General features: G+C 41.0%; 2 protein-coding genes across 2 annotated transcripts in view; one reads left to right on the top strand and one right to left on the bottom strand.

The window, feature by feature from the left end:
- The window catches only part of naaladl1 (N-acetylated alpha-linked acidic dipeptidase like 1), a 15,975-nt gene extending 1,361 nt beyond the window's left edge, over window positions 1-14,614 (bottom strand). The window contains exons 1-16 of the mRNA XM_037680255.1: window positions 14,223-14,614; window positions 13,779-13,951; window positions 13,245-13,366; window positions 10,974-11,093; window positions 8,030-8,222; window positions 7,849-7,942; window positions 7,642-7,746; window positions 5,345-5,430; window positions 5,141-5,260; window positions 4,965-5,050; window positions 4,552-4,615; window positions 3,854-3,921; window positions 3,641-3,732; window positions 2,084-2,177; window positions 1,869-1,950; window positions 1,518-1,691 (exon numbers count right to left, since the gene is read on the bottom strand). Of these exons, the coding sequence (XP_037536183.1) occupies window positions 1,518-1,691; window positions 1,869-1,950; window positions 2,084-2,177; window positions 3,641-3,732; window positions 3,854-3,921; window positions 4,552-4,615; window positions 4,965-5,050; window positions 5,141-5,260; window positions 5,345-5,430; window positions 7,642-7,746; window positions 7,849-7,942; window positions 8,030-8,222; window positions 10,974-11,093; window positions 13,245-13,366; window positions 13,779-13,951; window positions 14,223-14,422 (1,873 nt within the window). The 5' untranslated portion in view covers window positions 14,423-14,614. The remainder of the gene's footprint in view (window positions 1-1,517; window positions 1,692-1,868; window positions 1,951-2,083; window positions 2,178-3,640; window positions 3,733-3,853; window positions 3,922-4,551; window positions 4,616-4,964; window positions 5,051-5,140; window positions 5,261-5,344; window positions 5,431-7,641; window positions 7,747-7,848; window positions 7,943-8,029; window positions 8,223-10,973; window positions 11,094-13,244; window positions 13,367-13,778; window positions 13,952-14,222) is intronic.
- A 4,122-nt stretch (window positions 14,615-18,736) lies between these two features.
- erap1b (endoplasmic reticulum aminopeptidase 1b) overlaps window positions 18,737-26,789 on the top strand; it is an 8,463-nt gene continuing 410 nt past the window's right edge. Inside the window, exons 1-18 of the mRNA XM_037680254.1 lie at window positions 18,737-18,775; window positions 18,936-19,453; window positions 19,539-19,677; window positions 19,789-19,923; window positions 20,031-20,151; window positions 20,306-20,460; window positions 20,547-20,660; window positions 20,858-20,989; window positions 21,134-21,265; window positions 22,458-22,541; window positions 22,766-22,923; window positions 23,160-23,239; window positions 23,348-23,531; window positions 24,333-24,489; window positions 24,748-24,932; window positions 25,061-25,222; window positions 25,307-25,447; window positions 25,836-25,917. Coding sequence (XP_037536182.1) covers window positions 18,969-19,453; window positions 19,539-19,677; window positions 19,789-19,923; window positions 20,031-20,151; window positions 20,306-20,460; window positions 20,547-20,660; window positions 20,858-20,989; window positions 21,134-21,265; window positions 22,458-22,541; window positions 22,766-22,923; window positions 23,160-23,239; window positions 23,348-23,531; window positions 24,333-24,489; window positions 24,748-24,932; window positions 25,061-25,222; window positions 25,307-25,447; window positions 25,836-25,917 — 2,646 coding nt within the window. The 5' untranslated portion in view covers window positions 18,737-18,775; window positions 18,936-18,968. The remainder of the gene's footprint in view (window positions 18,776-18,935; window positions 19,454-19,538; window positions 19,678-19,788; window positions 19,924-20,030; window positions 20,152-20,305; window positions 20,461-20,546; window positions 20,661-20,857; window positions 20,990-21,133; window positions 21,266-22,457; window positions 22,542-22,765; window positions 22,924-23,159; window positions 23,240-23,347; window positions 23,532-24,332; window positions 24,490-24,747; window positions 24,933-25,060; window positions 25,223-25,306; window positions 25,448-25,835; window positions 25,918-26,789) is intronic.

Below are 26,789 nucleotides of genomic sequence, written 5' to 3'. Positions count from 1 at the left end.
ATATATATATATATATTTCATATTTCTATATACCGTATTTTCCGGAGTATAAGACATATCGGTCAAAAAAGGCATCATGAAATGGAAAAAAGTACCGTATTTTCCACCTTACAAGTCAGTTTTTTTGCATAATTTACATGCCCTGCGACTTATCGGCTGAAGCGACATATTTATGGCTTTTTTCTCGTATTTATAAACCAATTTTTGGCTGAGATATGACTGTTTTCATTCATTCTGACTGAAAAAATAAATTGAGCAGTACCACTTTCAGCCACTTGATGGTATCAGAATAGTAGAATCCGTGAGGCATGCTGTTGTATCACGTAATAGGTAAACGTGGCTATAATGACAAATTCAAAGAAGTTCAAGACAAAAACAACTAGACTTTATTCATTATTCTTTATACTTTATTGTTTTTTCTTGAACTTTTTTGAATTTACCATGTCCTGGATGACTGAGAATCTTCACCAGCTTTCAATGACTCAATCGGCCTGCCATAAACTTCCCAGCTTCCTTCTGCGCGCTGCTTGGAACCTTTAAACCAGCTGCACCGCCCCGTCGAAATACAGCTAATTTGACCATTAAAGTGCATTTATTAAGCAAACGTTAGACTGAGACACACCTTTTGTTATAATTTTGAGCAAATTGTTTTTAGGTGTTTAAATTGTTAAATTTGCACAACGACTTGTCGCGTGCACGTTTACTTCCACGTATCGGCTTTTGAAATACAGCCGATTTGACCGTCAAAGTGCATTTATTAAGCAAACGTTAGACTGAGACACACATTTACTATAATTTCGAGCAAACAAATAATTGTTTTAAGTGTTATTCTTGTTAAATTCTTGTTAAAGTCCTCCTGTGCATGCTCCCATGGCCGCCATTCGGCAGCCAATCGATTTTTGGCACAACACCAGCCCACATTTCCAGGTTGTCAGCGGTGACGCATAATAGATGCGACGTATACAGCGAAGCGACATACTTATGGATTTTTCCACTTTTATTAGACAAATATGGACTGATGTGACTTATCGGGTGGAGTGACGTGTACGGCGGAAAATATGGTATAAAAGTCGCATTTATTATGCATCACTGTGGCGCTGACACGTCGCATTTATTATGCGTTTATTTAATGGTCAAAACAGCTTCATTTCACCTGGACAGCATGGCGCCATCCATCCATCCATCCATCCATCCATCAAGGCCTGAGCTGCTAGCTCTCCAACGTTTCTCTGCCTGCACCAGCTGAGTGAAGCGAGTGCTTGCGGGAGTACTCGCTGTTGCAGCTCTTCGAAATTTAAAGCATCAGTCAAAAATTGCGTTATGAATATGGGGAAAAAAACATGGCATATAAGCCACAGGACTGACAAATCAATGCAAAAAAAAACCTGTGACTTAAATGCCGGAAAATACGGTATAAAACGATTTGTGTTTCACATGATACTTTCATGGATCAGAGGTCTTAAGTGCAGCACCAGCAGCTGCTCATTTAGTGTTGAGAGCTGTGGACTTGTCCTCACCCATGGAGATTTCCTGCGTGTGAAGCTGCTCCTGATACAAGTCCACCGCTGTTTTCAGATACTCCTCCAGACTCTCGGCGTAGTCGCTGCAGTTCAGTGGCAGCACCAGACTGTCAGCCAGCCGGATAAGGACGTTCCCTGCTGTCCTGGCTACTGCTTGGTGACTCACAAACCCTGAGAGACAAAAGAAGATTGTAATGTTTGGAAGGAGAGTAACTCTCTGGAAACTTTGGTAAGAGAACTATAAGGAACTATTTGGAAGATGAAGATTGTCATCTGCAGCACAATAACAAATTGTAAAAATACAACGATGGAGCACAAATAGCCTGAAAAAGAAATGGCAACGCTCACCAGGATCAATGAACGTTGAAGCGTAGTCAAAGGTATCATATGCTGTATGGTAGGCAGGATAAATCCGAGCATTTGTTTTACTCTGTGTGAGGAACAGCAAGCAATTTAGATACTTTAAAAAAAAGTTAGTAAAATCTGCTCAAACACGTATTGAAATACAGATTTAATAAAAGATAAAACAGCACAACTTAAAGAAACAGAGAAATGCAACTTGCCCTGTCATATGTGTAAGACATATCCACGGAAGCGATTCCCAGGTAATGAACAAAGGCAGCGTAGTCACTTCCTGCTCCTGTCAAATATCCCACACTGTGGAAAGAAACACATGAATAAATTTTCCTGAAAGAATGACAAATCTACTAGTTTTCTTATTCAAACACACAACTTCTCCTCCTCCACCATAACCCTCAGCATTGGCTCCCCTCAGGGCTATGTGCTGAGCCCTCTCCTGTTCACTCTGCTCACGTATGGCTGCGCACCTACTCATCCATGCTGTCACATTGTAAAGTTTGCAGATGATACAGCGGTGGTGGGATGCATCACAAACAACGATGAGTCCAGCTACAGGCAGGAGGTGGAACACCTGGAGAGCTGGTGCAGGAATAACAACCTTCACATCAATGCGAAGAAGAGGAAGGAGATGGTCGTGGACTTCAGGAGGGAACACCCCCCCCCCCCCCCCCCAAAAAAAACAAAAAAAAAAACAACAACAGGAGGATCTGCGGTGGAAGTGGTCTCCAGTTACAGGTACTTGGATGTGCACCTGAATGACAACCTCAGCTGGGGCAACAACACCACCAGCCTGATCAAGAAAGCTCATCAGAGACTCTATTTCCTCAGGCGGCTGAGACGAGCTGGACTGGGAAGCTCAGTCCTCACCTCCTTCTACAGGTGTGCAGTGGAGAGCACCCTGTGCTCCAGCATCAACGTGTAGCATGGAGGCTGCACAGCTGCAGAAAGAAAAGCTTTGCAGAGAGTGGTGAAGGCTGCACAGAAGTCTGCTGGAGTCAGTCTCCCCACCATCACAGACATCTACACCTCCAGATGCAGGAAGAGGGCCACCTGCATCATGAAGGACCTTACCCACCCAGCACACACACTTTTCGCCCCACTCCCCTCAGGAAGGAGGTTAAGGAGCATTAAGTGTAGAACCATTAGTCTGAGGAACAGCTTCTACCCTGAGGCTGTTAGACTCATGAATCTCTAACCAGAATAATCACTGTGAAAAATCACATCATGTTGCTGCTGATCTGTTTCATGTTGCTGCTGATCTGTTTCATGTTGGTGTGTTCATTCATACTCATCTGCTCACACAGACTCATGTTTGTGCTGCTGTTTGGCATATTGTTTTTATGCTATTAGTGCATATTTTTAGTTGATGTTTTTCTTAGTTCATATCTTAGATCTTATTACTGTTTTTCTTTTACATTTTATTGTTGGATGTAACTGGGACCCTGTGTACACAATCTTGATACACCACATGTACCACATGTGGTGCGAATGACAAATAAAGAATCTCTGACTCTGAATCAAAGTGTCTCAATCTCATACAGCTGATTTTTTTTTTTTTTAATATACATATTTTTGTCTGGAAGACTAAAACTACCATATTTCAAAATAAATGCATAAATAAATAAGTGACTGATTATCTGCCACTCAACTGATTACTGAAAAGTCTGAGATTTTTAACATGTATGACGTTTAGCAAATAATCAGGTTGATGTGAAAGTTTAAATAAAAAATGTTTATCATTCCTGAGTGGATCTCAGTACCTTGGAATGAGACCGTAGGTCGGGCTGGTTTTGTTGAAGTAACGCTTCCAGTTATCGTACACGTTTGTGGAATCCAGTCCAGGTGCGCTGACCTGTTATTGAGCAATAAACCACATGTCTACATGAAGGTGTCTATTAGCTGTGTTCAGTTTAAAATGATTGTTATAAACACCAGGACTGACTGGAAACAATAATAAAAAAAAAACAATGTACTTGTTTTGTGGCTTTGAAGATGACGTTTTGCAGAGACGGCATCCCCGCGGCTCTGAAGGTGGCATTGGCTGAGGAGTTTAAAAAAAGAAGAGATGAGTTAAACTATTGTGTGAATTCCAAAACCTCAGCCTTCAACTCAAAATAATCAACACAATCAACTAGATTATTTACATTATTTCCTTATCAACTAGATTATTTACATTATTTCCTTATCATCTAGATTATTTACATTATTTCCTTATCAACTAGATTATTTATATTATTTCCTTATCAACTAGATTATTTACATTATTTCCTTATCAACTAGATTATTTACATTATTTCCTTATCAACCAGATTATTTACATTATTTCCTTATCAACTAGATTATTTACATTATTTCCTTATAAGTCCACACAACATTTGTCCGTTCGTCCGTCCGTCCGTCCGTCCGTCCGTCCGTCCGTCCGTCCGTCCGTCCGTCCGTCCTTCTATCTATCTATCTATCTATCTATCTATCTATCTATCTATCTATCTATCTATCTATCTATCTATCTATCTATCTATCTATCTATCTATCTATTTAGCCATCTATCTATCTAGCCTTGTCTGTCTGTCTGTCTCTCCATCTGTCCGTCCATCTGTCCATCTGTCTCTGTAGTAAACACACACATACAGCCAGAAACATTCTAATTCAAAGTGGAGTTTGACCCTCTTACCAAAGACAGCTATGTCCACATTTATGTAAGCTACAGTGCGTTCACTCAGCTTGGTGAAGTATTCCTACAGGACAGAAAAGAGAATTTTCTTTCTTTTTTATCTTTCTCTCAGTGGACGTAGACATTGAATAACGGGACATGAATCATTGACCCAGTGAAATGCTTTATCGGTAAAGACTTCTTTAGATTAGCCGTCGTAAAACGACTGTGGTGTGAACATTTACATGAGCAGAAGTTTTGATGCTTTTCGTTTCTTCTGAATAACTTCTTCAATTGTTTTCTCGTTTGTGAGTCATTAAAATCTTTCATCAGTCTCTTAAAAACCAAAAATAGTTTCAACTTAAAGCAGTTTAGAGTTTAATTGGCACAGTCCTTGCTGTTTATTCCAGTTTGAGGAGTTAAATGAAAATCACCTCTGCGTACTCCGCCGACCCAATAAGGCCGAACTCTTCAGCTCCCCAGCTCCCAAAGATGATGGACCTACGAGGCCTCCATTTTCCTGCCTCACAGAAGCACAGAGATGAACTGATTTTTATAATCAACACTATCAGACAGCCACTTCTTCCAATTACTGGATGACTCTTCTAACCTTGTTTGACCATTCTGCCCAGTACCCTGCTGATTTCCAACATGACCGACGTCCCGCTGCTTGGGTCAATGGCACCATGTACCCAACTGTCCCTGTGGTTCCCATAGATCACATACCTGTCTAAAGAATGCCGAGGAAATTACAGACACGACACGTTAAAAGCAGTTGACGTATTAGTGTTTTGGATTCAGTCACCGCTCTCACCTGGTTCAACACTTCCTCTGATAACGCCCATCACATTGGGGGAGTTTACTACCTTTCCATAATTGAAGATGTCCATATTTACATTGCTAGGGGACAAGAAAAAGACTGTTTGCATATAGCATTCATCTTTGGTGATTATAAATAAAAGAACCTGAATAAAATATATTTAAACTCCAGGTTCACATTCAAAATCATAAAATCCTCTGATGCAGTTTGTATCAGTGTGCAGACAAATTGAATTGTGGGTTTGTTGTTTTGCTTTGCCAGCTTGTGGTTAAATCTTAAATAACAACTTAGATTTGAATACAGAGCTCAAAGTTTCTGCTAGGTGTTTCAGATTTAACCACCGTGGCAGGGGTCTGCAACCTGTGGCTCTGGGGCCACATGTGGCTCTTTAGTCTCTCATCTGCAGCTCTATGAAGCTGTGATCAAAACTTACAGGAAATTTAATTGTTCTGGTTTATAAACCAACAAAAAAGGCTAGTTTTGGTTGCTATTTTTTTTTTGTAATTTTTCTGCAAATGTTTGAAGGACTCCATTATTTTTTGCTTTATTACTTCAAAGATACAGTGGTCCCTCGCAACTTCACGGTTCGACTTTTGCGGACTCGCTCTTTTGCGTTTTTTCAAAGTAAGATTGGACGTGACACACAACTGGCTGAGTGATAGATGAGCTGCACGAGCGGCATGTCATGATCTCCGCTCTCTGCCACCTGCCAGCGATTGCAGCAGAGAAGTGGGCGTGGCTGAGAGAGGTAGGTGGCAGCGAGCAGAGATCAGGACATGCTGTGCTCTTTTAGAGCGTTTAGAGTTTAGAAACATTTTTTAAAATATTGCAAGGGTGTGGGAAAGGTTTAAAATGCCTTAATATATATAAAAATACTAAAATAAACTACTATTTACTACTACTACTTGTACTACTTGTACTACTTTGTGGTTTTTCACTTATCACAGGGGGCTGGGAAAGGAACCCCGCGATAAATGAGGAACTGTACTTAATTTTTAAAATATAAAATAATTGGCGGGCCGAGATGGTGTAGGAGCAGGGCATCCAACTCAGGACCCAAAGGTCCTGGGTTCGATCCCTGGTCATTGCACATCTCATGGTGTCTCTGAGCAAGACACCCAATCCCAAACAGCTCCCCAGTAGCCCACGTAGCTGCCCACCGCCCAACCTGGGTGTATCCCAGATGCAATGGGTTAAATGCAGAGAGCCAATTTCATCTTTGTATGGGAACGTACAATGATGACAACACATAGCACTTTATTATTATTATTATTATTAATGATTTCTCCTCACATAAAAGGGTGCATGGGCCTGCAGAGTTCATCGTTTTCATTTTCATCTAAAAGGTAGAAGCTAGAGATTTTTCTTCTTTACATACTGTAATAGAGTTTTTTTTTTTGTCCCACAATGCAAAAATATGAATAAATGTTTAAATTCTTTATTGATTCTTTGTTTTATAATGTCACTTCAGCTGGTATGAAAATCCTCTTTCAACTAAGTCAAAGTGGCCCATGGGCCACCAGTTGATCATCACTGTTGTGGAAGGCTTTGTGGCTCCGTGTTTTTTTTTATTTAACGAGCGAAGTGGCAGAAATAGTTCTTTGATCAAAAAGTTTGCAGACCTCTGCACCATGGTGTCCTCCCCTTTTGATTGACTCATCTTTTGACCAACTGGACCAACCTCTCCAGAGCCAATAATCCACCGAGTACTAACTCCATACCAAGTATAGTTACTTTAATTTGGACCGTTGAGGGTAAAAATCCAAAGACCAAACTTTTGTATATTCCACAAAAAATTAAGCTTCTAATTTATTATCCTTATGTTTTTTCTCATGTTATAGGCATTTTGGAGGGGACTGTTTATGGGTTACAGGTGATAAAAATGTTAACTTGTTTCATAGAACAGAAGGCATCAACCATTCAGTGCATGTTGCTGTCCTCTTTTGACCTGATCATCCAAAACACATTTTATTAACAGATGTAAATAGAGACAATTATGTTTCTCTCCACCATATTCTACCACTAGCATTTGTTTCCCCCCTAAAAATTGAAGTAGACTTTTATTTGTTCAAATAAATGCAATAATTTTTAAATGTAATTAAGATTAAAATATACTGTGCAAAGTATATTAATTTAAAAACACGCAGCTTATTGGAAATACACTGTAAAGCTTTGTAAAGTGTGATTTTTACATCTGGATATCTGATGTGTAGTTGTACATGTTAATACTGTTACTGATGAACTAATCTTATAAGTTTTATTGAAAAGGAAGCATGAAAAGTGATGACCACCTGTCGTTAAAATCAGATGTAGGTTTAAACCCCGGAGCTCCATAATTGTAGGTGCAGTTAAATCCTCCCTGCCAATCAGTTGGAGCTGCATCTCCACCCAACGCACTATAATGATCCAAAGAGGATAGAAGAAAAAAAAAAAAAACAGTTAATTTGGAGTCATGCACTTTAAGCATTAATTATTCCACAAACGCATTTGTCACAAACCAAATCAGAATGTACGCATCCTCAAATCCAATTGGTTGTGTTGGAATGGGAGGGAGCCCTTTAATATCTGCCTCTGGGATTCTGTAGGTCCCCTCTGCCAAAAATAAAGGTGCAACAGTTAGTTATGAAAATACTGTGATTGTGTGTAAGTTTGAAGATTGTTACAGAGGACAGACGTTACCTTTGGCAGCCAGGTACGGTGTGAGCAAATCTCCAAACTGGCTGTTATAGGAACCTCTCTCCACACCAGTTGGCGGCAGGTACCACGAGTGAGGATACGTCTCATTGACGTCAGACATGAGGCCATCGTTCATGTCCAGAGGGTCCGTGTACACGAGCACCCCAATGACACCATAAGGTGCTGCATTGATGGCCTGCGTGAGAAACAACTTCAGTAAACAACTGAATTTAACAAAGAAATTAACAGATTAATGCTTCAATATTTCTCTCAAGCCAACAAAGTTCAGTCAGGTCATCTGGACGGTTTATTTTTTGTTGAGATGTTTCGTCCATCAACCAAAGAACTTTATCAGTCCAAAGAGACACAGAATGTTTTGAACCACTTTGGCTATGGCTGCCTCATAGGAGGAGTTGACGAGGGAGAGGGCGGGCCCCAGAAACCATCTTATCACTACCAAACTGGTTGGTCCATTATGTGGGTATGCTGTAGAGCTATCATTTCTAACCCGGGACCAAAGCCCTGCTCAGCCCGACCAGAATTTGGGCTGGGCCATAATAATGTGCTGGATGGGTGGACCGGGTCAGTGTCGGGCTTTTGATTGTGTCAGAGGACCAGCTGCAATCCAATTATATGGTAACATGGCTTGCCATACATTCACCAGCCGCACGCGGCCATTTGATCACAAGGTGAGCCGACCGGCCTTGAAAGAGGTAAAATAAAGTTCAGTTAAGCTTTAGAAGGGACTACCGGTCCTGCCAGGAAGCGATCCATCGCCCAAATGGACGTTCAGCTGCTGCACTCAGCGGACGAGCACGGCCAACGACCCAAACAGGTGAGATCCCAAAGCAGACATGTCAGAGCAGGGCCCGTGTTTGAATAATGCAGAATGCAGGCAGAATCAGGGTTTTAATGTTCTTTGACGGCCATGAAAGGACAAACACCCCCTCAGCTCCGATCTTCTGCCCCTTTTATTCAGCCGACCATTAATAACTATATAAGCAGTCAAAGCTTAATTTAAAATGTCAGATGAGATTTTTGGGTTCGGACCTGTAATTACTGTTAATTCGTCGGGTCGGGTGGGGTTTGGAAATGATGGCTATGAGCTGGGGATGGGTCGGGTCTGATTTTTTTTGGGCCCGAATCCAACTCTAGTGAGCTGCTTTGTGCTGGGACTGTTTGTTGTGTCTCCTCAGACTGATGAAGCACTTTGGATGAAGAACAAAATGTCTCAACAAAAAAAGAAACCGTCCAGAGGACATGACTGAACTTTGTTGTATTTTTTTACCTGGATTATTGAGCATGAACTTTAATATTTCTCTCAAGCCACACAAGGGGTAACATTGTGACTACAAACTTTATGCTGCTCTTGGTATTTGGTCAACTTGGATTTTAAGGTTTTTTTCAAAGTATAGACTACGTTCTTATAAGTATCCAATTCTTTAACATCCAAAGCACATGAACAATAAAACAACGTTCTAATGTTAGGTCAAAAGAAATGAACTTGAGTGCACAGCTCTTATCTAATAAATCACTGGAGCAATGGGAACAAAAACAACCATCAAAACTTTATGTATTTATTTGTTTTGTGAAGGTCTAGAATCTTTAAGCACGTCTAGGATGGTAGTTTATGTCTTTCTTTGACTGCAACGTGTTCACACTTTTATTTTAGCAGAAAATTAGTTCTTCCGGAGCACATTTGAGATCTTTACATTAGAGCTACAGTCACGTCTCATTGTTGACCAGTTTAAGACAGTTCATCACGCGTTTGCTAACAGCACTTTTAGGTGAATGCATGCTTTATTTGCTTTATAGAGCTTCCTGTTCTATGATTAAACTGATGTACTGTATTCCCCTAAATCACTACTTTGACTTTCTTATACTGAAAAAAGAAATTAAACACTAGAAATAGTGGCACTGTCCCAGGGGGTGACGGGTGATAGAAGTAATAAATTCCTATGAGGGCATCATTCACTTTAAAAATGTATCAGTGATAGAATTTGCTTCTTCTTCTACTTCTTCGTCTTTTGGCTTCTCCCTCTTCGGAGGTCGCCACAGCGAGTCATCCTCCTCCATCTCACTCTGTCCTCTGCATCCTCTGTCCTCAGTCCATACCTCCATGTCCTCTCTAACTGCATCCATATACTGTATCTCCTCTTTGTATTTTTCTTGGCAGCTGCATTTCTAACATCCTTCTACCAATATACCCACTGTCCCTCCTCTGACCATGTCCAAACCATCTCAGTCTGGTCTCTCTAACTTTGTCTCCCAGTTGTTCAACTTGTGCTGTACCTCTGATGATCTCATTCCTAATCTTATCCATCCTTGTCACTCCTGAGGAGAACCTCAACATCTTCATTTCTGCCACTTCCAGTTTTTTGTCAGTGCCACTGTCTCCAGACCATACAATATAGCTGGTTTCACCACTGTCTTGTAAACTTTTCTCCATCCTCTCCATCCTGCCTGGACTCTCTTTTTCACTTCTTTACCACACTCCCCCATTTTCCTGGACAGTGGACCCCAAGTACTTGAAGTCCTGCACCTTTGTGACCTCTGCTCCTTGTAGCCTCACTCTGTCTTACTACAGCTGACTTTCATTCCTCTTCTTTCAAGTGCATACCTCCACTTCTCCAAGTTCTCTTCCACCTGATTCCTGTTCTCACCACAGATCACAATGTCACCTGCAAACATCATAGTCCACGGGGATTCCTGCCTGACCTCATCTGTTAACACTGGTATACTATCACTGGCACCAGTCAGTGATAGTATACATGATACAAAAGTTGTTTTTATTGTTTAGTTGCAAAATAAAAATACATAATTCTTTACTCACATATCTAGGACCTTAATAATATTTGACCTGGACTGTGGGTTTGCGTATTCTAATGCCACAATAGTTTGTTACCTCTGAACAAAAAAAAGGGCTTTTATTTAGGACCAGACATACTTTCGCTCCTCTTCCTGCTCCTCCATATCTGGTGATAGCGATGGTTCCTCTGAGGTCGACTGTTCGGTTCAGATGGTCGTAATCGCTGAGTTTCCCCTGATTAGCGTAAACCAGTTTCCCCTAAAAGCATCAAAAAGATTCAAATTCAGTCAATACAGAACTGAAAACCTGAAAATCTTCTAGATCTTTCCATTTTGTAGATTTATAGAATAAATTTAGCAACCACAATTTTGAAATTGGAGACAAAAATCATAAAACAGATGTTCTTATCTCTGTGAATCATCTTCAAGTTGGTGGCTTATACAATCTGTGTGATCAGATAAAATGTTCAAAAGGGTCTGTCCTTCAGGATGTGTTATCTGATGTAGAAATATTTTAGTTGTTCTAGTAAACCAGCAGTCAATAATTAAGCAGGAAAGTTTTCTTTTCCTCTTCTGGTTGGTTTAGACACCGAATTAGGTAAGAACCGTTTTGTCTTATTGACACGTTATGCACAATCTGAAGATAGAGTTGTTTTCTTTTTCTCAAACAGCTTAAATGGGGAAAACATTATTTCAACCCATCGTTAAAGGCTCAGGGAGGAATGTTAAGGGGGAAGATGAAGTTTGGGGTTTCATGGATATTACATTGGATAATTAAATAACATAAACAACAACAACAATGTAGAAAACAACTTTTAAAGATGAGGTTTGGAAACTCTTAGTCTCAGTCATTGAAACTCACAATATGAAAAAATAAACTTTTTTTCTTCAGAATGTGGAATTGAAGCTGAATCTAATCAAACATTTGAATGTTTACCTCAGACATATTATTGCCATAGTTTCAGAAAAGGGGGTTGAAAATTTGGGAAGAAGCAAGGCTGCTCAGGGTGCCACAGCACTCCATGGATGACATGAAATAACATATAACAAATCTAAAATAAATAAAGTAAATGATTAAAAAACATGCACAGTGGTCCCTCGCTACTTCGGTTCGTTTGTCGCGGACTCGCTCTATCGCGGTTTTTCAAAATAAGATTGGACATGACACACAACTGGCTAATTGATGGATGAGCCGCACGATCGGCATGGAATTTTTTATTTAAAATAAATTATTTTAAATTATTTAGCACCTCCTGCACCTTTGTGCAGCCCACACTGCAGGATAAACTTCCTGCTGCAGCTGATCGGCTGTTCTGCGTGCAGAGCTGAGAAGTGGGCGTGGCCAAGAGCGCTTGCAGGTGGCTGAGAGCAGAGAGCTGAAATCATGACATTCTGCGCTCTTTTAGAGCGTTTAGAGTTTAGAAACATTGCTTAGGATATTGCAAGAGTGTGGGAAGGGCTTAAAACTCCTTTACATATATATATATATATATATATATATATATATATATATAAAATACTACTTACAACTTGTACTACTGATAGTGTGGAGGCAGGGCAGTTGACTCGGGAACCAAAAATCCCAGGTTCGAGCCCAAGTCATTGCACATCTCGTGGTGTCACTGAGCAGCACACCCTATCCCCAGTTGCTCCCCGGGCACTTTCAATAGCTGCCCACTGCACCACCTGATGGTGGATGGGTTAAATGCAGAGATCCAATTTTGCCATTGTATGGGAACATACAATGATGACAATACATAACACATTATTTTTTTTTTCCTACTTCGCGGGTTTTCATTTATCGCGGGGCTTCAGGGTACGTATCCCCCACGATAAATGAGGGACCACTGAAAACACATTATGTCAGTTTATAATGTAAATATACGTTTTTCTGATAATGACAATTTTGAGGTAAATTCAGTTTCTGTTTAGTCACATCCCTGTTTGGAGTACTTCAGTGTTTATCACAGCAACCTGTATTAAAAACACCTCCCCACTGATATGTTGGTGTCCCGTGTAAAGCATCAGCTGGAGCTTTGAGTGATTATTGTCGTCGTCTTATCGTCTGACAAAATCTAAAGTAGGTGTGACAAAAAGTCACAAGGCGTGAAAGTTTTAGATTGGGATCTCAGAGTTTACGACTGAAAAGTTCAGACTTGTTTGCTCTGAGTCATAAAATTTGATCATCATGTGATGGTTTTTTACCGTTTTAGTGAATTACTTTGTGGAACTTTGTATCTCGGATGCCCCATAAACACAAACTGTGCAAAGTACCTGCGCACGAACGTGCAATAAAACACAGGGGGGGGGGGGGTGGAAATTCTGATGTGGTTCCTGATCTAATCGTTCGGTTTTTGAGGCAGCTTTAAACATTGTTTAAGATGCTGCAACGTTTTTGTTTTTTTGTTACCCTAGATTGTCCTGGAGGAGAGTACGCAGCGTATGGCTGAACCACGTCAGGATCTTCTTGGTCCGGAGTATAAGGCTTCTCCTTTTCTCTGGCAGTGTGCAACACCGTACCAGACTGGCTCACTGGAAATTGAAAGTCATATATGAGTTAGTGGGACTCTCTGGGAAATACCACGATGAAAATCTCCCCAGCGTTAGAACCAAGTTTTCACCCTATAACAGGACTATTCAACTGGTGGCTCAGGGGCCAAATCAGGCCCACGGGTGTGCTCAGTTCAGCCCACCAATGGGATCATTTATAAATGAAACTAGATTTTAAATAATAAAACCTTAGATAATAAGAATAACTGCTGGAAGTCTGGCCATTGAACTCTTGGTTTTCAGTAACTGTGCTCCCACAAACAATTTGGTTGAATAGCCCTGCCCTAAAGCCTCCTAACTGTATTCACCGAGTATTTAAAAACAGGCTGAATGAAGACAAGACTGCAAGTACCCCTGCGGTCTTCAGTGCATGTTTAGTATCACTTCCACTCACCAACAGTAATTTTATTTGGTTTATTGGGGTCGGGAAATGAAAGATAGACCAGATATTCTTCTCTCCAGGCCTGATCGAGACCACTGTCAGGATTCTGCCATCTCTTTAACATGAGCTGCACCGTCTGCTCGTCTCCAGCTGTGGTGGCCATATGAGGCACTTTGGTCAACTCCCTATGAAGGAATTTTTGGAATTAAAAAAACAACAAAAAGCTTGATTTATTGGCATGTTGGGGAGGAAAAAGGCTCAACAAACGACTGTAAACACCTTAAAAAAACCTCTACAAATTTATTTATTTTTTAAATCTCATGATTTTCACATTTTGCTTTAAATGTTTTTATGCTCTCACAATTTCATCACTTTTCTAGCAGTAAAATATATAAAAAAAAAACCTTCACAAAATGCAAATGACTGACATGTGATTTTAATAATGCATCAACTCACCTCAGGTTCTCCTGAATTTTCACGTTATCCACCTCTGATAAAAACTGTTGAATGAGCTTCTCATCCACATCCTTGGCCACATCCTTCACCCAGGACGGTGCAGAGTCGCCGCTCTTTGTGATGCCAAAGTGACCGATCAGGATTCCTGCAGTCAGCACGACAGACACACACAGAACCCCGATCAGCACCTGCTTCAACATTCTGCACCTCAAGATGAGCTCCTCCGTAACACAGTTGGACTCTGCTTGGATGTGAGGATTTTTCTTTTGGTGCTTGGCTTTCCTCAGTGGTTACTTTGTTTTTTATAACCTATAAATCCTGAGTTGTGTCATAAAAATGTTTGCATCTCATTCCAAAATGCAACAACGTGCAGCTGCTGAAGTCACCGCTCATAAGACATGGTCCCTGTGAAGTTTACTCAGTAATATTTGCAGACGGGATGGACTTTATCCCTTTGTGTGTGTATGTGCATGTGTGTGTGTGTGTGTGGGGGGGGGGGGGGGGGGAGATAATCACTTTTTTAAATGATTACTTTAAAACAAATATAGAAAGTTTTTGTGAATTATTGTTTTTATTGAAAACACTATTTAAAGTATAAAATTATATAATCTCATGGTGCAACAAGAAACAACAATGGGACATAATGACTAAAAAATGTTGCCTAACTAATCTGAGTCACTTTTATATAAGTTTTGTTAGTCTGAGGTCCATTTTCTGTGCCAGAGCCAGATAAATCCAACATTTGTTAAGGCTGATGATTTGTATGGCTTCCTTTGAAGAATTATGATGATCTTCAAAAAAAAAAAAAAAAAAAAAAAGCTGATAAACTGTAATTTTATCTTTTGTCTTCTACCTCTTGTTCTTCATTCATAAAAGTAAACATTTTTTGAGCAACATCAGTTATTTGTCTGTCAGTTATGCAGAATAACATTTAGTAAATTAGTCACATCTCAAGACAACTTCCTTTGTTTTCAAAGTACACAAATTTTAAAACTCTACATGATTTATGACTTCAAAAACAAAACTAGTATTTGGATTGGTTTAATTTTCTCAGGTTAAAAAGGAACTCATCAAACACAACAAACCTTGAGAAATGCATAAAAGGTGAAAAAGACTATTGTCGAAAGCAAGGAATAGTTTAGGAAACTCATATACGTTAAAAAAAATCAATATGGAAAATGCAACATTTTGTAAAATGTCTGCTGAATATGAGAGTACTTGTCCAATTTTAGTGCACAGAAAACATAAAGGATGATTATTCTTGCTTTAATTTTCCATCCATCCATTATCTTTACCTGCTTCTTCCTTTACGGGTCGCGGGGATCACTGGTGTCCATGTCCAGCCTTCATTGTGCAAGAGATGAGGTGCAGCCTGGACAGGTCTTCAGTCCATCACAGGGCCACATGGAGACAAACAGCCATCCACTCTCATGCACACCTAGGAACAATTTAGAGTTACCAATCAGCCTGACATGCATGTTTGTGGTCTATGGGAGGAAACAGAAGTATCTGGAGAAAACCCACACATGATGCATAAAGAGATCATGCAAACTCCACCCAGAAAGGTTCCCCCGCCGGGATTTGAGCTGATCGACCTGTTTGCTGAGAGGTGACAGCTCTACCAGCTGCGCCACCGTGCTGCCCCCATAGGATGATTATTCTTGCTCTATTTGTTAATGCTCTTTAAAAAAAACAAGAAGATCCAAACTGTTTGTAAGAAAAGTAAATCATGATATGAATAAAAAATAAAAACATTAACAAACAATTTTTTACTTTTTCAGTGTGTCTCCTGTTTTATTACTCTAGTTATAGTTTTCAGAAGTCAAGTCAAGTCAGATTCATTTATAGAGCACATTTAAAACAGAAACTGTTACCAAAGTGCTTAACAAAAATATCACATCATCAAATAAAAAGTAGCAAGATATGTTTACAGCACATGGAATAAAAATATAAAACCAAAAACAATTAGAAACAATGAAATACTAAATCAGATCACGTTGTGTCAAAAGTCAAGGAAATAATAACAAAAAGCATAAACTCAGTCAGAAACAATGAAATACTAAATCAGATCTGATGACCTTGTGTTAAATAGGAATAATAACAAAAGCATAAACAGAATCAGCATCAATGAAAAACCAGATCTAAATCTGATCACCCTGTGTTAAATGTCAATGAGTATAGATGTGTTTTTAGGAGAGATTTAAAAGCAGAGACTGAGGTGGCCTGTCGAATGTTGATGGGCAGATTGTTCCAAAGTTTAGGGCCCACGACTGAAAATGCTCGATCGCCTCTGAGCTTCAGCCTGGTTTTTGGTACGGCCAAAAGCAGCTGGTCTGATGATCTCAAAGCCCGAGAAGGAGTATAAGGATGAAGAAGGTCGGAGAGATATGATGGTGCAAGGCCGTTAATGCACTTGAATGTCAGCAGGAGAATTTTAAAATCAACTCTGACACGTACAGGAAGCCAGTGAAGGGAGGACAGAACTGGAGTAATGTGCTCAAACCTGTGAGTTCCTGTTAGTAGCCGAGCTGCAGCATTTTGTACGAGCTGGAGACGTGAAAGTGAAGCCTGACTAACCCCAACATAAAGCGAGTTACAGTTGTCCAGCCGGGTTGTAATAAATGCATGGACTAGTTTTTCAAGGTCGGATCTGGACAGAACGGACTTAAGCTTTGCTATTTGCCTTAGCTGAGAGAAGCTTTTTTGTAGAACAGAGTTGATCTGTTTATTAAACTTAAAGTCCGAGTCTAACACTACCCCGAGATTGGTAACCGACTGCTTTAGATGAGGCTGAAGGGAGTCCAGGTTTACAGGATCAGTGACAGTGGTAGAGCTTGGGTTAAACACAATGACCTCAGTCTTCTGATCATTAAAACTCAAGAAGTTTGCAGCCATCCAAGTCTTGATGTCATCAAGACATTTTAGCAAAGGGTGGATGGAACAGGAACTGTTTGGTTTTAAAGGCAGATAAATCTGAGAATCATCGGCGTAACAGTGAAACGAAATACCATGTTTCCTCAGGATTGACCCCAAGGGGAGAAGATACAATGAGAACAGAAGGGGTCCAAGAATGGAGCCTTGTGGGACCCCACAGGAAAGAGGGACAGAAGCAGAAAAATGATTGTCAAAGTTAACACAGAAACTCCTGTCACCCAGATACGAACGGAACCATTCTAGCGCCACCCCTGTAATCCTAACCCAGTGTTCTAGCCGTGACATAAGGATGCTGTGATCAACAGTGTCAAATGCAGCGGTAAGGTCGAGGAGTACCAGGATCACAGACCAGAGTCATTCGCTAGCAGAATGTCATTACAGACCCTTACTAAAGCCGTCTCGGTGCTGTGCAGTTGTTTAAATCCTGATTGAAAAATCTCAAAAATTCCATTTACATTCAAAAACTTGGTTAGTTGTCTAAAAACTATTTTCTCCAAGATTTTAGAAAGAAATGGAAGTTTTGAGATTGGCCTGAAGTTTGAACAAGCTGCAGGGTCAAGTCCGGGTTTTTTAATTAATGGAGTTACCACTGCATGTTTTAAAACATTGGGGACCACACCTGTAGCCAAACTGCTGTTAATAATGGCAAGAACAGAGGGTCCAGTTGACGGTAGAACCTGTTTAAAAAATGCAGCAGGGATGGGATCAGCAGGGGAGCCTGAGGGTTTCATGTGACCAACGACCTCATTTAAAAATGAGAGTGACATGGGGTCAAAGTGACTGAAGACTGCTGAGCAGGGGACAAGAACTGAAGGGTCGGCTGTGGAGTGTGGAATTGATGACCTAATCGACTCAACCTTTTCAACAAAATGCCTGACAAACTTATTACAGGTGTCAACAGAGGCCTCAATGGTGGCAGACTGAGGCACGTTTAGAATGGTGTTAATGGTGTTGAAAAGAACGCGGGGGTTGTGACTGTTTGAGTTGATAATTTTTGAGAAATATTTGTTTTTCTCCTGTTTAACGGTGGTCTGATAGGCTTTCCAACATGTAATTAACATCTCAAAAACACAGAAGTTGTCTGTGTTTTTTTTTTTTTTTTTTAATATTGTAGAGGTTTTTTTAATTGAGTTTATGTGCTTTCTCCGATTATGTTGTTCTTTGCTCATCAGAGCCACAACTTTATCAGTTTGCACGACAAAAAGGGCATAAATTTAAATACAATTTAATTTAAATTTGAGCTGTGGCGCCCTCTGGTGGTCGAATGTAAGATCGTCAAAAATAAAACTACTTCCTGGTTCTTTCCCTCAGCGTCCCTCGCGCGTTTTAATCCATTTTTGAAGCAACGCGACGCAGTGATGCTACTTTAGCAACAAAAGTGTAGCCTGTCAGCGATTTATTTATTTTTTTGGTGAAAACCGAATGAATGTTGTCTTTCCTCACAGTTCTCGGGTTTTTTGTGTTATAGGAGACTTTAAATGGAGAATGTGATAGTTTTGTGTGTGGGACACGGAACCTGTCTGTCAGCCCCTCAATCGTTTCTTCCGGTTTTTCTGCCAGCCCAGACCCTTCTTCTGTTTCACTTTCACTCTTGACAAACTGGAGCAGGACACGAAACGGTAAGATAATCATTTTAACATTTGGAGATAAAATATTTAACTTGTATATTACGTTGTGTATTCACTTTAACTGATAAGTGTTGAATCAGTTCTCCCTCGTCTTTCATTGAGTTGCCATGGCAACATTTAACTTAATAAATGTCTGGTTTTGTGTTTCCAGGTGAGAGGATTTTCCTGCTAAATCTTTCCCACCATGTTTCCCTTCCTGCTGGTGCTTCTTCTTCTCTGTCCTCCCTCATCTGGAGCTCAGATCCCAAACCAAGACCAACCCAAAGACCCCCCCATCGCCACCAATGGTCAGCCCTTCCCTTGGGACCGAATGAGGCTTCCCCAAACTGTCGGCCCCCTGCACTACGACCTGACCCTCCACCCAAACCTCACCACCCTCGACTTCACCGGTGTTGTTCGCATCAGTCTGGATGTGCGCGAAGCCACCAGCACCGTGATTCTCCACGCCAAGCAGATGCAGGTATCCAATGTGCTGCTCCTGGGTCCTGATGGTGCGAGGCCCCTGAAGGTGTTGGAGTATCCTGGTTTCCATCAGCTGGCCCTGCTGTCGGACTCGGTTCTGACCAAAGGCAGGAATTACGAGGTCCAGCTGGAATTTGCTGCAAACTTGTCCGACAGCTTTCATGGCTTCTACAAAAGCAGCTATCGCACAAGCAGCGGGGAGGTCCGGTAAGACCAGAATACCTCTGTGAAATGTTCCGCAAGTATTTTTCAACAATAGCTTTCCCCTTTGTCTAATTTTTACTTCACACAGAGTCATGGCGTCTACACAGTTTGAGGCAACATTCGCTCGCGGTGCCTTCCCCTGTTTTGACGAGCCCGCCTTCAAAGCCAATTTCACCATTCGTATCACACGAGAGCCACGCCACATAGCCATTTCCAACATGCCCAAGGTCCGTGTGTTCACATTTTTTTAGCTACGCATGTCTCAAACGAGGATCAGCTGCAGGTTAATAAACTCTCACACACGTAATGGCTGTGAGGTGACTTCTTGTGTTTCTCAGGTTAAAACCGTAGAGCTGCCTGGTGGTTTACTTGAGGATCACTTTGACACGACTGTAAAAATGAGCACGTACCTGGTGGCCTATATCGTGTCCGACTTCCTGTCTGTGAGCAGGACCACGCAGCGCGGAGTTGAGGTGAGGTACAGGCGTTCTCTAGGAATACTTGTAATTATTCTTAATGAGGCGGGCTTCGACTGCCATGTAAACGTTTGCTCATAGTTCTGTGCTGCGATTCCCATCAGATCTCCATTTATTCTGTCCCTGAGAAGATCAACCAGACGGCGTTTGCTTTGGATGCTGCAGTCAAGCTGTTGGACTTCTATGACGATTATTTTGATATCCCTTACCCGCTTCCCAAACAGGGTTGGTGGAGATGCAGTTTATTATTTAGCTTTTATGACAAAATAGAGCATATTTCAGGGACAAGACATAGATATTAAATAATTTGTTGGTGCATGTGTCAGAGGACCAGCTGCTTCATATTTACAGTATTTTCTTCCTTTTCGTTGTGTTGCAGACTTGGCAGCTATCCCTGACTTCCAGTCTGGAGCGATGGAGAACTGGGGTCTGACCACCTACAGAGAGACTGCCCTCCTCTTTGACCCTGACAAGTCCTCCGCCTCCGACAAACTGGCCATCACAAAGGTCATCGCTCACGAGCTTGCTCACCAGGTAGTAAAAAATAAATCCTGTGCGAATGTATTTCTGAATGTGAAGACCCATTTTTTTGTTAAAATGCTCTTTTCGTGCGTTTTCAGTGGTTTGGAAACTTGGTGACGATGGAGTGGTGGAACGACTTGTGGCTCAACGAGGGTTTTGCCAAGTTCATGGAGTTTATTTCCCTCGACATCACTTACCCAGAGCTGCATGTGGTGAGAGCTGAGCGCAGAAAACATTTCTTTTTGTAGTTATTCAGTTTTTATTTTAATTACATTTAATTCAGAACCTTCCTATTGCAGAACAGACATTTGTTTAAATCAAATAGAACGAACTAGAATATGGAAACATTTTGTTTTCTGGCAACAACAAGCACCTAAAAACAACTCTCTCATTGCTGTCTTATTCTCAGGATGACTTCTTCTTGGGCAAATGTTTTGAGGCTATGGAGGTAGATTCTCTCAGCTCGTCCCACCCCGTCTCCACTCCGGTGGAAAACCCCACACAGATCCAGGAGATGTTCGATGATGTGTCATACAACAAGGTCAGCAGTGAAAGACTCCGGCATTCGATGATCTCGCACTAAAATTGTGCAGAATATAAAACATTTTGTTTAAATAATTATGTGGATAGATTATAGAAATGGCAGTAATTCTGCAGTGTTACCTTTAAATGGGTTATGTTATAGGGAGCGTGTATTCTGAACATGCTTCGGGACTTCCTCACTCCTGAGGCCTTTGAGATCGGCATCATTCGATACCTGAAGCGCTACAGTTACCAGAACACGGTGAACAGCCACCTGTGGGAGAGCCTGACTGATGTGAGTGACGAGTCTCCCAGGGTCTTACTCTTTCTGCAGTTTTTATCATCCAAAATGAGTAAAACTTACCGAGTCTTTTTACAGCAGGAATAGATAATGCTGATTACACACACGTTATTCAGCCTTGCCCATTCTTTCCTAATCCACAAAGAAGTCAAAAAGCACAAAGGAAGGTTGGACTCACTTTCATGCAGCCAGAGAAATAACAACACAAAATGATTTTTATTGCAAATATCAAAGTAATCCATGAGATTTGAAACTTCATTGACATTGGAGGTGATCACAGTCTGATGATCAAACCCTTTTAAGCTCAGATTTATTTAGAAATCACTCATTTACAAGATTTAAGGGATGAAAACATATCTGTCAAATGTAAGGATTAATTGTCCTGTGATGGAGTGAAGAGGGGAATTGGAAATACCCTCAGTCTGCCCGCCCGTCCATCCATTTTGTGAACTGGATACTTGTTTTTTGTCTAGATATTTATTGAGAATGTACAACAAATTAAAATTTACAATTAGTGTACAACAGTACCGGCCACCTTTATCTTTTGAGGAAGCTATGCTTTCTAGTTTTTATTTTGCTTAAAAGTATTTTTCCCTTAAATAATTGGGGTGGCCTGTGGGGTGGCGGGTGAAGAATAATCTATGGTTACCAAGGCCACCATTGGCCACCCCCTGGCTCCGCCATTGCCCCTTGTGGCGGATAAAATTGCTTCATCTGCTCGCTAGGATCCACCGCTCTGTGCTGCCTTGGACAAACAAAACAAAACAAAAACTACGTCTGTTCTTCCTGCACAGTGCATGTCTTGCACCAAAAACATTAAGGTTCACTTGCATTTTATTGATCAGCAAAAATGGTTCAACATAAACAGCGATCAGTGAGCGAGTTAAAACGGCAACAAAAGAAAATCTTTTGCGGCTCAGAAACTAAAACCTCCAAAGGTTTGTAGCCGATCAAGCAGCTGCTAATATTCATGAGTCTTTACACTTCGTCTCTTTCATTCTGTGACGATTGGTTTTTGGAAGGTAGTACTGTGTATTTCCCTGCTCATTTAATCCTGCAGGATCTGTGATGTAGTTGTCCTGATATCCTGGTGTGTTAGTGAAGGTGTAAGTGTAGATTAGTTTTGTCTGATTATTTCGTTGTTCGTTTGTTTTTGACTGCCAAATTCTGCGTTTGATGCCATCAGATCTGCAGCTCTGATGATTTGGACGTAGGTCGGATGAGACACGTGGAATTCTGCTCCAAACGTAAACTTCAGTCTGGAGCCTCTGTGAGTAAAACGATTCATTCTGACAACAAAACCGATCCAATTAATCACATTAAACCACAATTACCTGATCAAAAACCTTTTTGTAGTTGGACTTAATTACAAGTCTCTTAATTAATATTTTTCCCCAAAAAATCTTATTTATTTCTGTGTTATTTTTTGTCACAAATAATACAAATACCAGGTTCTGATGTAAAACCACTTGTTTATGTGTGAATGTGGTTTAGAAGTGGTACTCTGGCGACGAGCTGGATGTCAAGGCCATCATGGACACCTGGACGCTGCAGGAGGGCTTCCCACTGGTCACTGTGGAGGTCAAAGGTCGGGAGGTCAGGCTCAGTCAGGAGCGTTTCCTGAGGGCAGACGACCCCTCCCTCACTGAAGGGTAAGAGTAAAACAGATATAAATGTGCAGTATTTGTTTCTGCAGAAGCCCCATCTTTTGACTGCAGGGAATGTTTTAAACTCTTATAGAATTAAAATATTATTTTTATTTATCATAACTTCACAAAGAAATTTTTTTAGATATTACACATTCTTTATTAGCTCTAATGCAGAACTCGTCTTTCACAGCTTTTCATCTCCTTTATTTTTTTTTTAAATTTACATTATGTGTTTCTAGATTCTTGTGGCAGATCCCACTAACATACCAGACAAGTGCGTCCAGCACCGTCCACCGTTTCCTTCTCAAAACTAAAACTGGTGAGTATTTCGCTCAGTCTCAAGGTTTTCTGCTGGTTTCATAGACCTCAAACATCCACTCTACCCATTCTTCACACTTTAAAGCTTGTTGTGTTCCCTACCAATCAGATGTCCTGTACCTGCCAGAGGAGGCGGCCTGGGTGAAGTTTAATGTGAACATGAGTGGCTACTACATGGTCCATTATGCAGGCGATGGCTGGGACTCCATTATTAAAGTGCTGCAGCACAACCATACGGCCCTGTCTGGCAACGACAGAGCCAGCCTCATCCAGAACGTCTTTCAGCTTGTCGGGTCCGTTTCCCACTAGAAAAGTTTGAATGCATCACACAACATTAATGTTATTGTGTGTGTTTGCTGAGTCAGCGTTCACCTGTTTGTTATTTTTCTGTACTTTTTTTTTTAATTTTACACTTTCTTAACCACTCATGTTTCAAAACGTTCAGCTCATTCAGAAGGTGGATGCTTTGACTTTTGTTATATGTAACTTATATTTTTTGAGGCGTTTAACTTTAATTACATATTTTCTTCACAGAAATACATTGAAATTCTTCAAAAACATTCTCTTTGAAATCTGCATTAGCATACTTGCTGTACACTACTTTGATTTTTAGCTGCCGTTCTGCTACGTTCAACTTTTACTTACCATTTAGCTACTTTTAGTTTTTAGCCCGTCTTGTTACTTTGTCTTCTAGCTGGCTTTGATAAATTTTAGCTTTGAGCTAGCCATGCTTTGCTAACCCTTTGCTCCTTTTACCTTAGTTTTTGCTACTTTTGGCTTTTAGTTAGCGTTTTACTTAATTAACTAGTGTTCAAAATTGTTTTGCTTCTGTTAGCTGTTAGCTCATGTTATTTTTAACTTCATTTTAGCTTCTGTAGTCATTCAGCACTCAGCATCCATACAAAAACACAGTTTTTGTAGTATTTTAATTATGATCCAATTATACATTCAAATTAATACCAACCGTACGGTTCAGAAAGAAAATCTGGTTACATTGTTTTCCTCTATTTTAAGCTTTGAAGCTTTTTATGGTTGATTTCTTTCAAGAGCTGGTTTCAGGGCTGTTCTGATGAGAAGCGTGTTCTCCGCTGCAGTGTTGGGAAGGTGAGGCTGGACACGGCCCTGGAGCTGTCTTTGTACCTGTCCAGAGAGACTGAGATCATGGCTGTGACTCAGGGCTTTGGAGAACTCGTTCCTCTTTACAAGCTGATGGAGAAAAGAGACATGCCTGAGCTGGAGAACCAAATGAAAGTAAGCAAATTAATTATTGCATAAAAATCTTGACTACCAGTTAGTTTCTAAAACATTATGAACCCTTATTATAACTGATATTACAACTATACTTTAAAGTATTTCATTTTTTCAATATTTCCTAACTAAAAGACTCTGCAGTCACAGTGTTGTTAGCATAACAGCATGAGTGACAACATAACCAGTAACATCCTGAGTTTGTCTGACTTGTTGGCCCTTTCGTGCAGATTGTACAGCCCGACTGCTCGTGTGTTTCAGAGTTTCATCGTGGATCTGTTCCGGGATCTGATCGACCAGCAGGAGTGGAGCGACTCTGGTTCGGTGTCTCAGCGAGTGTTGAGGAGTTACCTGCTGCTGTTTGCCTGCGTCAGAAACTACGCTCCCTGTTTGAAGAAAGCCACTCAGCTCTTTAACCAGTGGAAGGATTCTGGCGGCACCATGAGGTCAGAGGTCACAGTCCCAAACAGCACAACCAGTGTTTCTTTCAGTATTTATAGGCACTTGTATGCAGAGATTTAGCATTTTCTGGGTATGTACTCTGAAACAGAGATTTTTCCCCCCCCATTTTTAGCCTCCCTGTGGATATCACAATGGCCGTGTTTATGATCGGAGCTCGCACACCAGAGGGGTGGGACTTCCTGTTCGAGAAGTACCGCAGCTCAATGCAGATGTCTGTCAAGAGTCGCATGAAGTTTGCAATGGCCGTCACCCCGCTGCAGGATAAGCTCAAGTGGTGAGCATCAGCAAATCATAAATACAGAGGCAGAAATGTAATTTGCTCCAGCTTCTACATTTTCTTCTTGCTTTCTGTCTGCAGGATGATGGAGCAGAGCCTTGGCGGTGAAGTGATGAAGACCCAGGACCTCCCTGACGTGGTTGTGTCTGTTGCCAAGAACCCCCGTGGCTACAAGATGGCCTGGGACTTCCTCCGAGCCAACTGGGTCACCCTGATCAAGAAGTAAGTCAAGTTTCACACCCTGCAATACTTGATTTGGCCTTCTTATTATCACACTCTTTCCCCAAATATAGTCCAAACAACATTTGCCATGGAGATGTGATTTCACTTTATAAATGTGTGTTATTTTAGGAATTAGAGAAAGATTATAAAACTTGTGCTAACTTGTGACAGTATAAATTTTACAGACTATTTTGTGTTTACAGCTTGATGTTTACACTAACGTGGGGACAGTTACACGGAGTGTGTTTCATACTAATAGTTTTGCATCTTGGGATCCAGTTAGTCCAGTCTTTGGTTCGGTATTTTTGCTGACTGACTAGTTTCCCAGATGATTACCGGTAAGTTTAAAATACGGGTTTAAAATGACACTCTTCTGTTGATGCAACAGGTTTGACCTTGGCTCCAACTCTGTATCCTACATGGTGACTGGAGTGACCAACCAGTACTCCACCAGAGAGATGCTGAATGAGGTAAATGACGCCTTTTGGGTGTTTTGTTACATTTTTAGAATACAGTAGTCTCTCACTTATTGCGGGGGTTACATTTCAGAAACCCCAGTGATAGGTGTAAATCCACAAAGTAGGGACATTATATTTATTTTAATATTTATATATACTTAAATGCTTTATTAACCTTTCCCACACTCTTGCAATGTTCTTAACAATGTTATAAACTCTCCAAATGCTCTAAAAGAACACGGTGAAAGAAAGCAGACAGACTGATGCTACGGTTACTGAGCCAATCGCCGAGGTGGACTGGCCATCGGGAGCACCAGGACATGTCCCGGTGGCCTGGCCCACTCAGTGATCACCGAGAGGCTGGACTAAAGGCTTGGTTCGGGTTGCACTTTATTTTAAATTAACAATCCATGTCACTCAGTCAGGTATCCGCCTCACTGAAGCTCCCCGAGTAGTAGCGATGGGGATAGACAGACCCCCCCTCCACCTCTCCTTTCTTTTTTTGAGGCCGTCACAGCAGAGCAGAGACACACATCAGGTTGCATGCCTGCCTGTTGTGTGTCTCTGCTCTGCTGTAACAGACAACCTCAGAAAGATAAACCCTCGACGATCACTGAGCGGGCCAGGCCACCGGGAAATGTCCCGGTGCTCTCGATGTCCTGTCCGCCCCTCAGCACAATGCTCTGGTTGGTCGCCTTCCATCAATCAGCCAATTGTGTCGTGTACAATCTTAAGTTGAAAACTCGCGAAAGAGTGAGTCCATGAAAGTTGAACCGCAAAGTATCGAGGGATTACTGTATATTTATAGGTACCCTAATGACAATAACAAGATTATTTATAGATAGATAGATAGATAGATAGATAGATAGATAGATAGATAGATA

Source organism: Nematolebias whitei, chromosome 8 (genome assembly GCF_014905685.2).
Source record: "Nematolebias whitei isolate Nwh7 chromosome 8, NemWhi1, whole genome shotgun sequence".
Taxonomy (NCBI): domain Eukaryota; kingdom Metazoa; phylum Chordata; class Actinopteri; order Cyprinodontiformes; family Rivulidae; genus Nematolebias; species Nematolebias whitei.
Note: the sequence above shows the minus strand (reverse complement) of the source record. Positions and strands in the feature narration are given on the sequence as shown.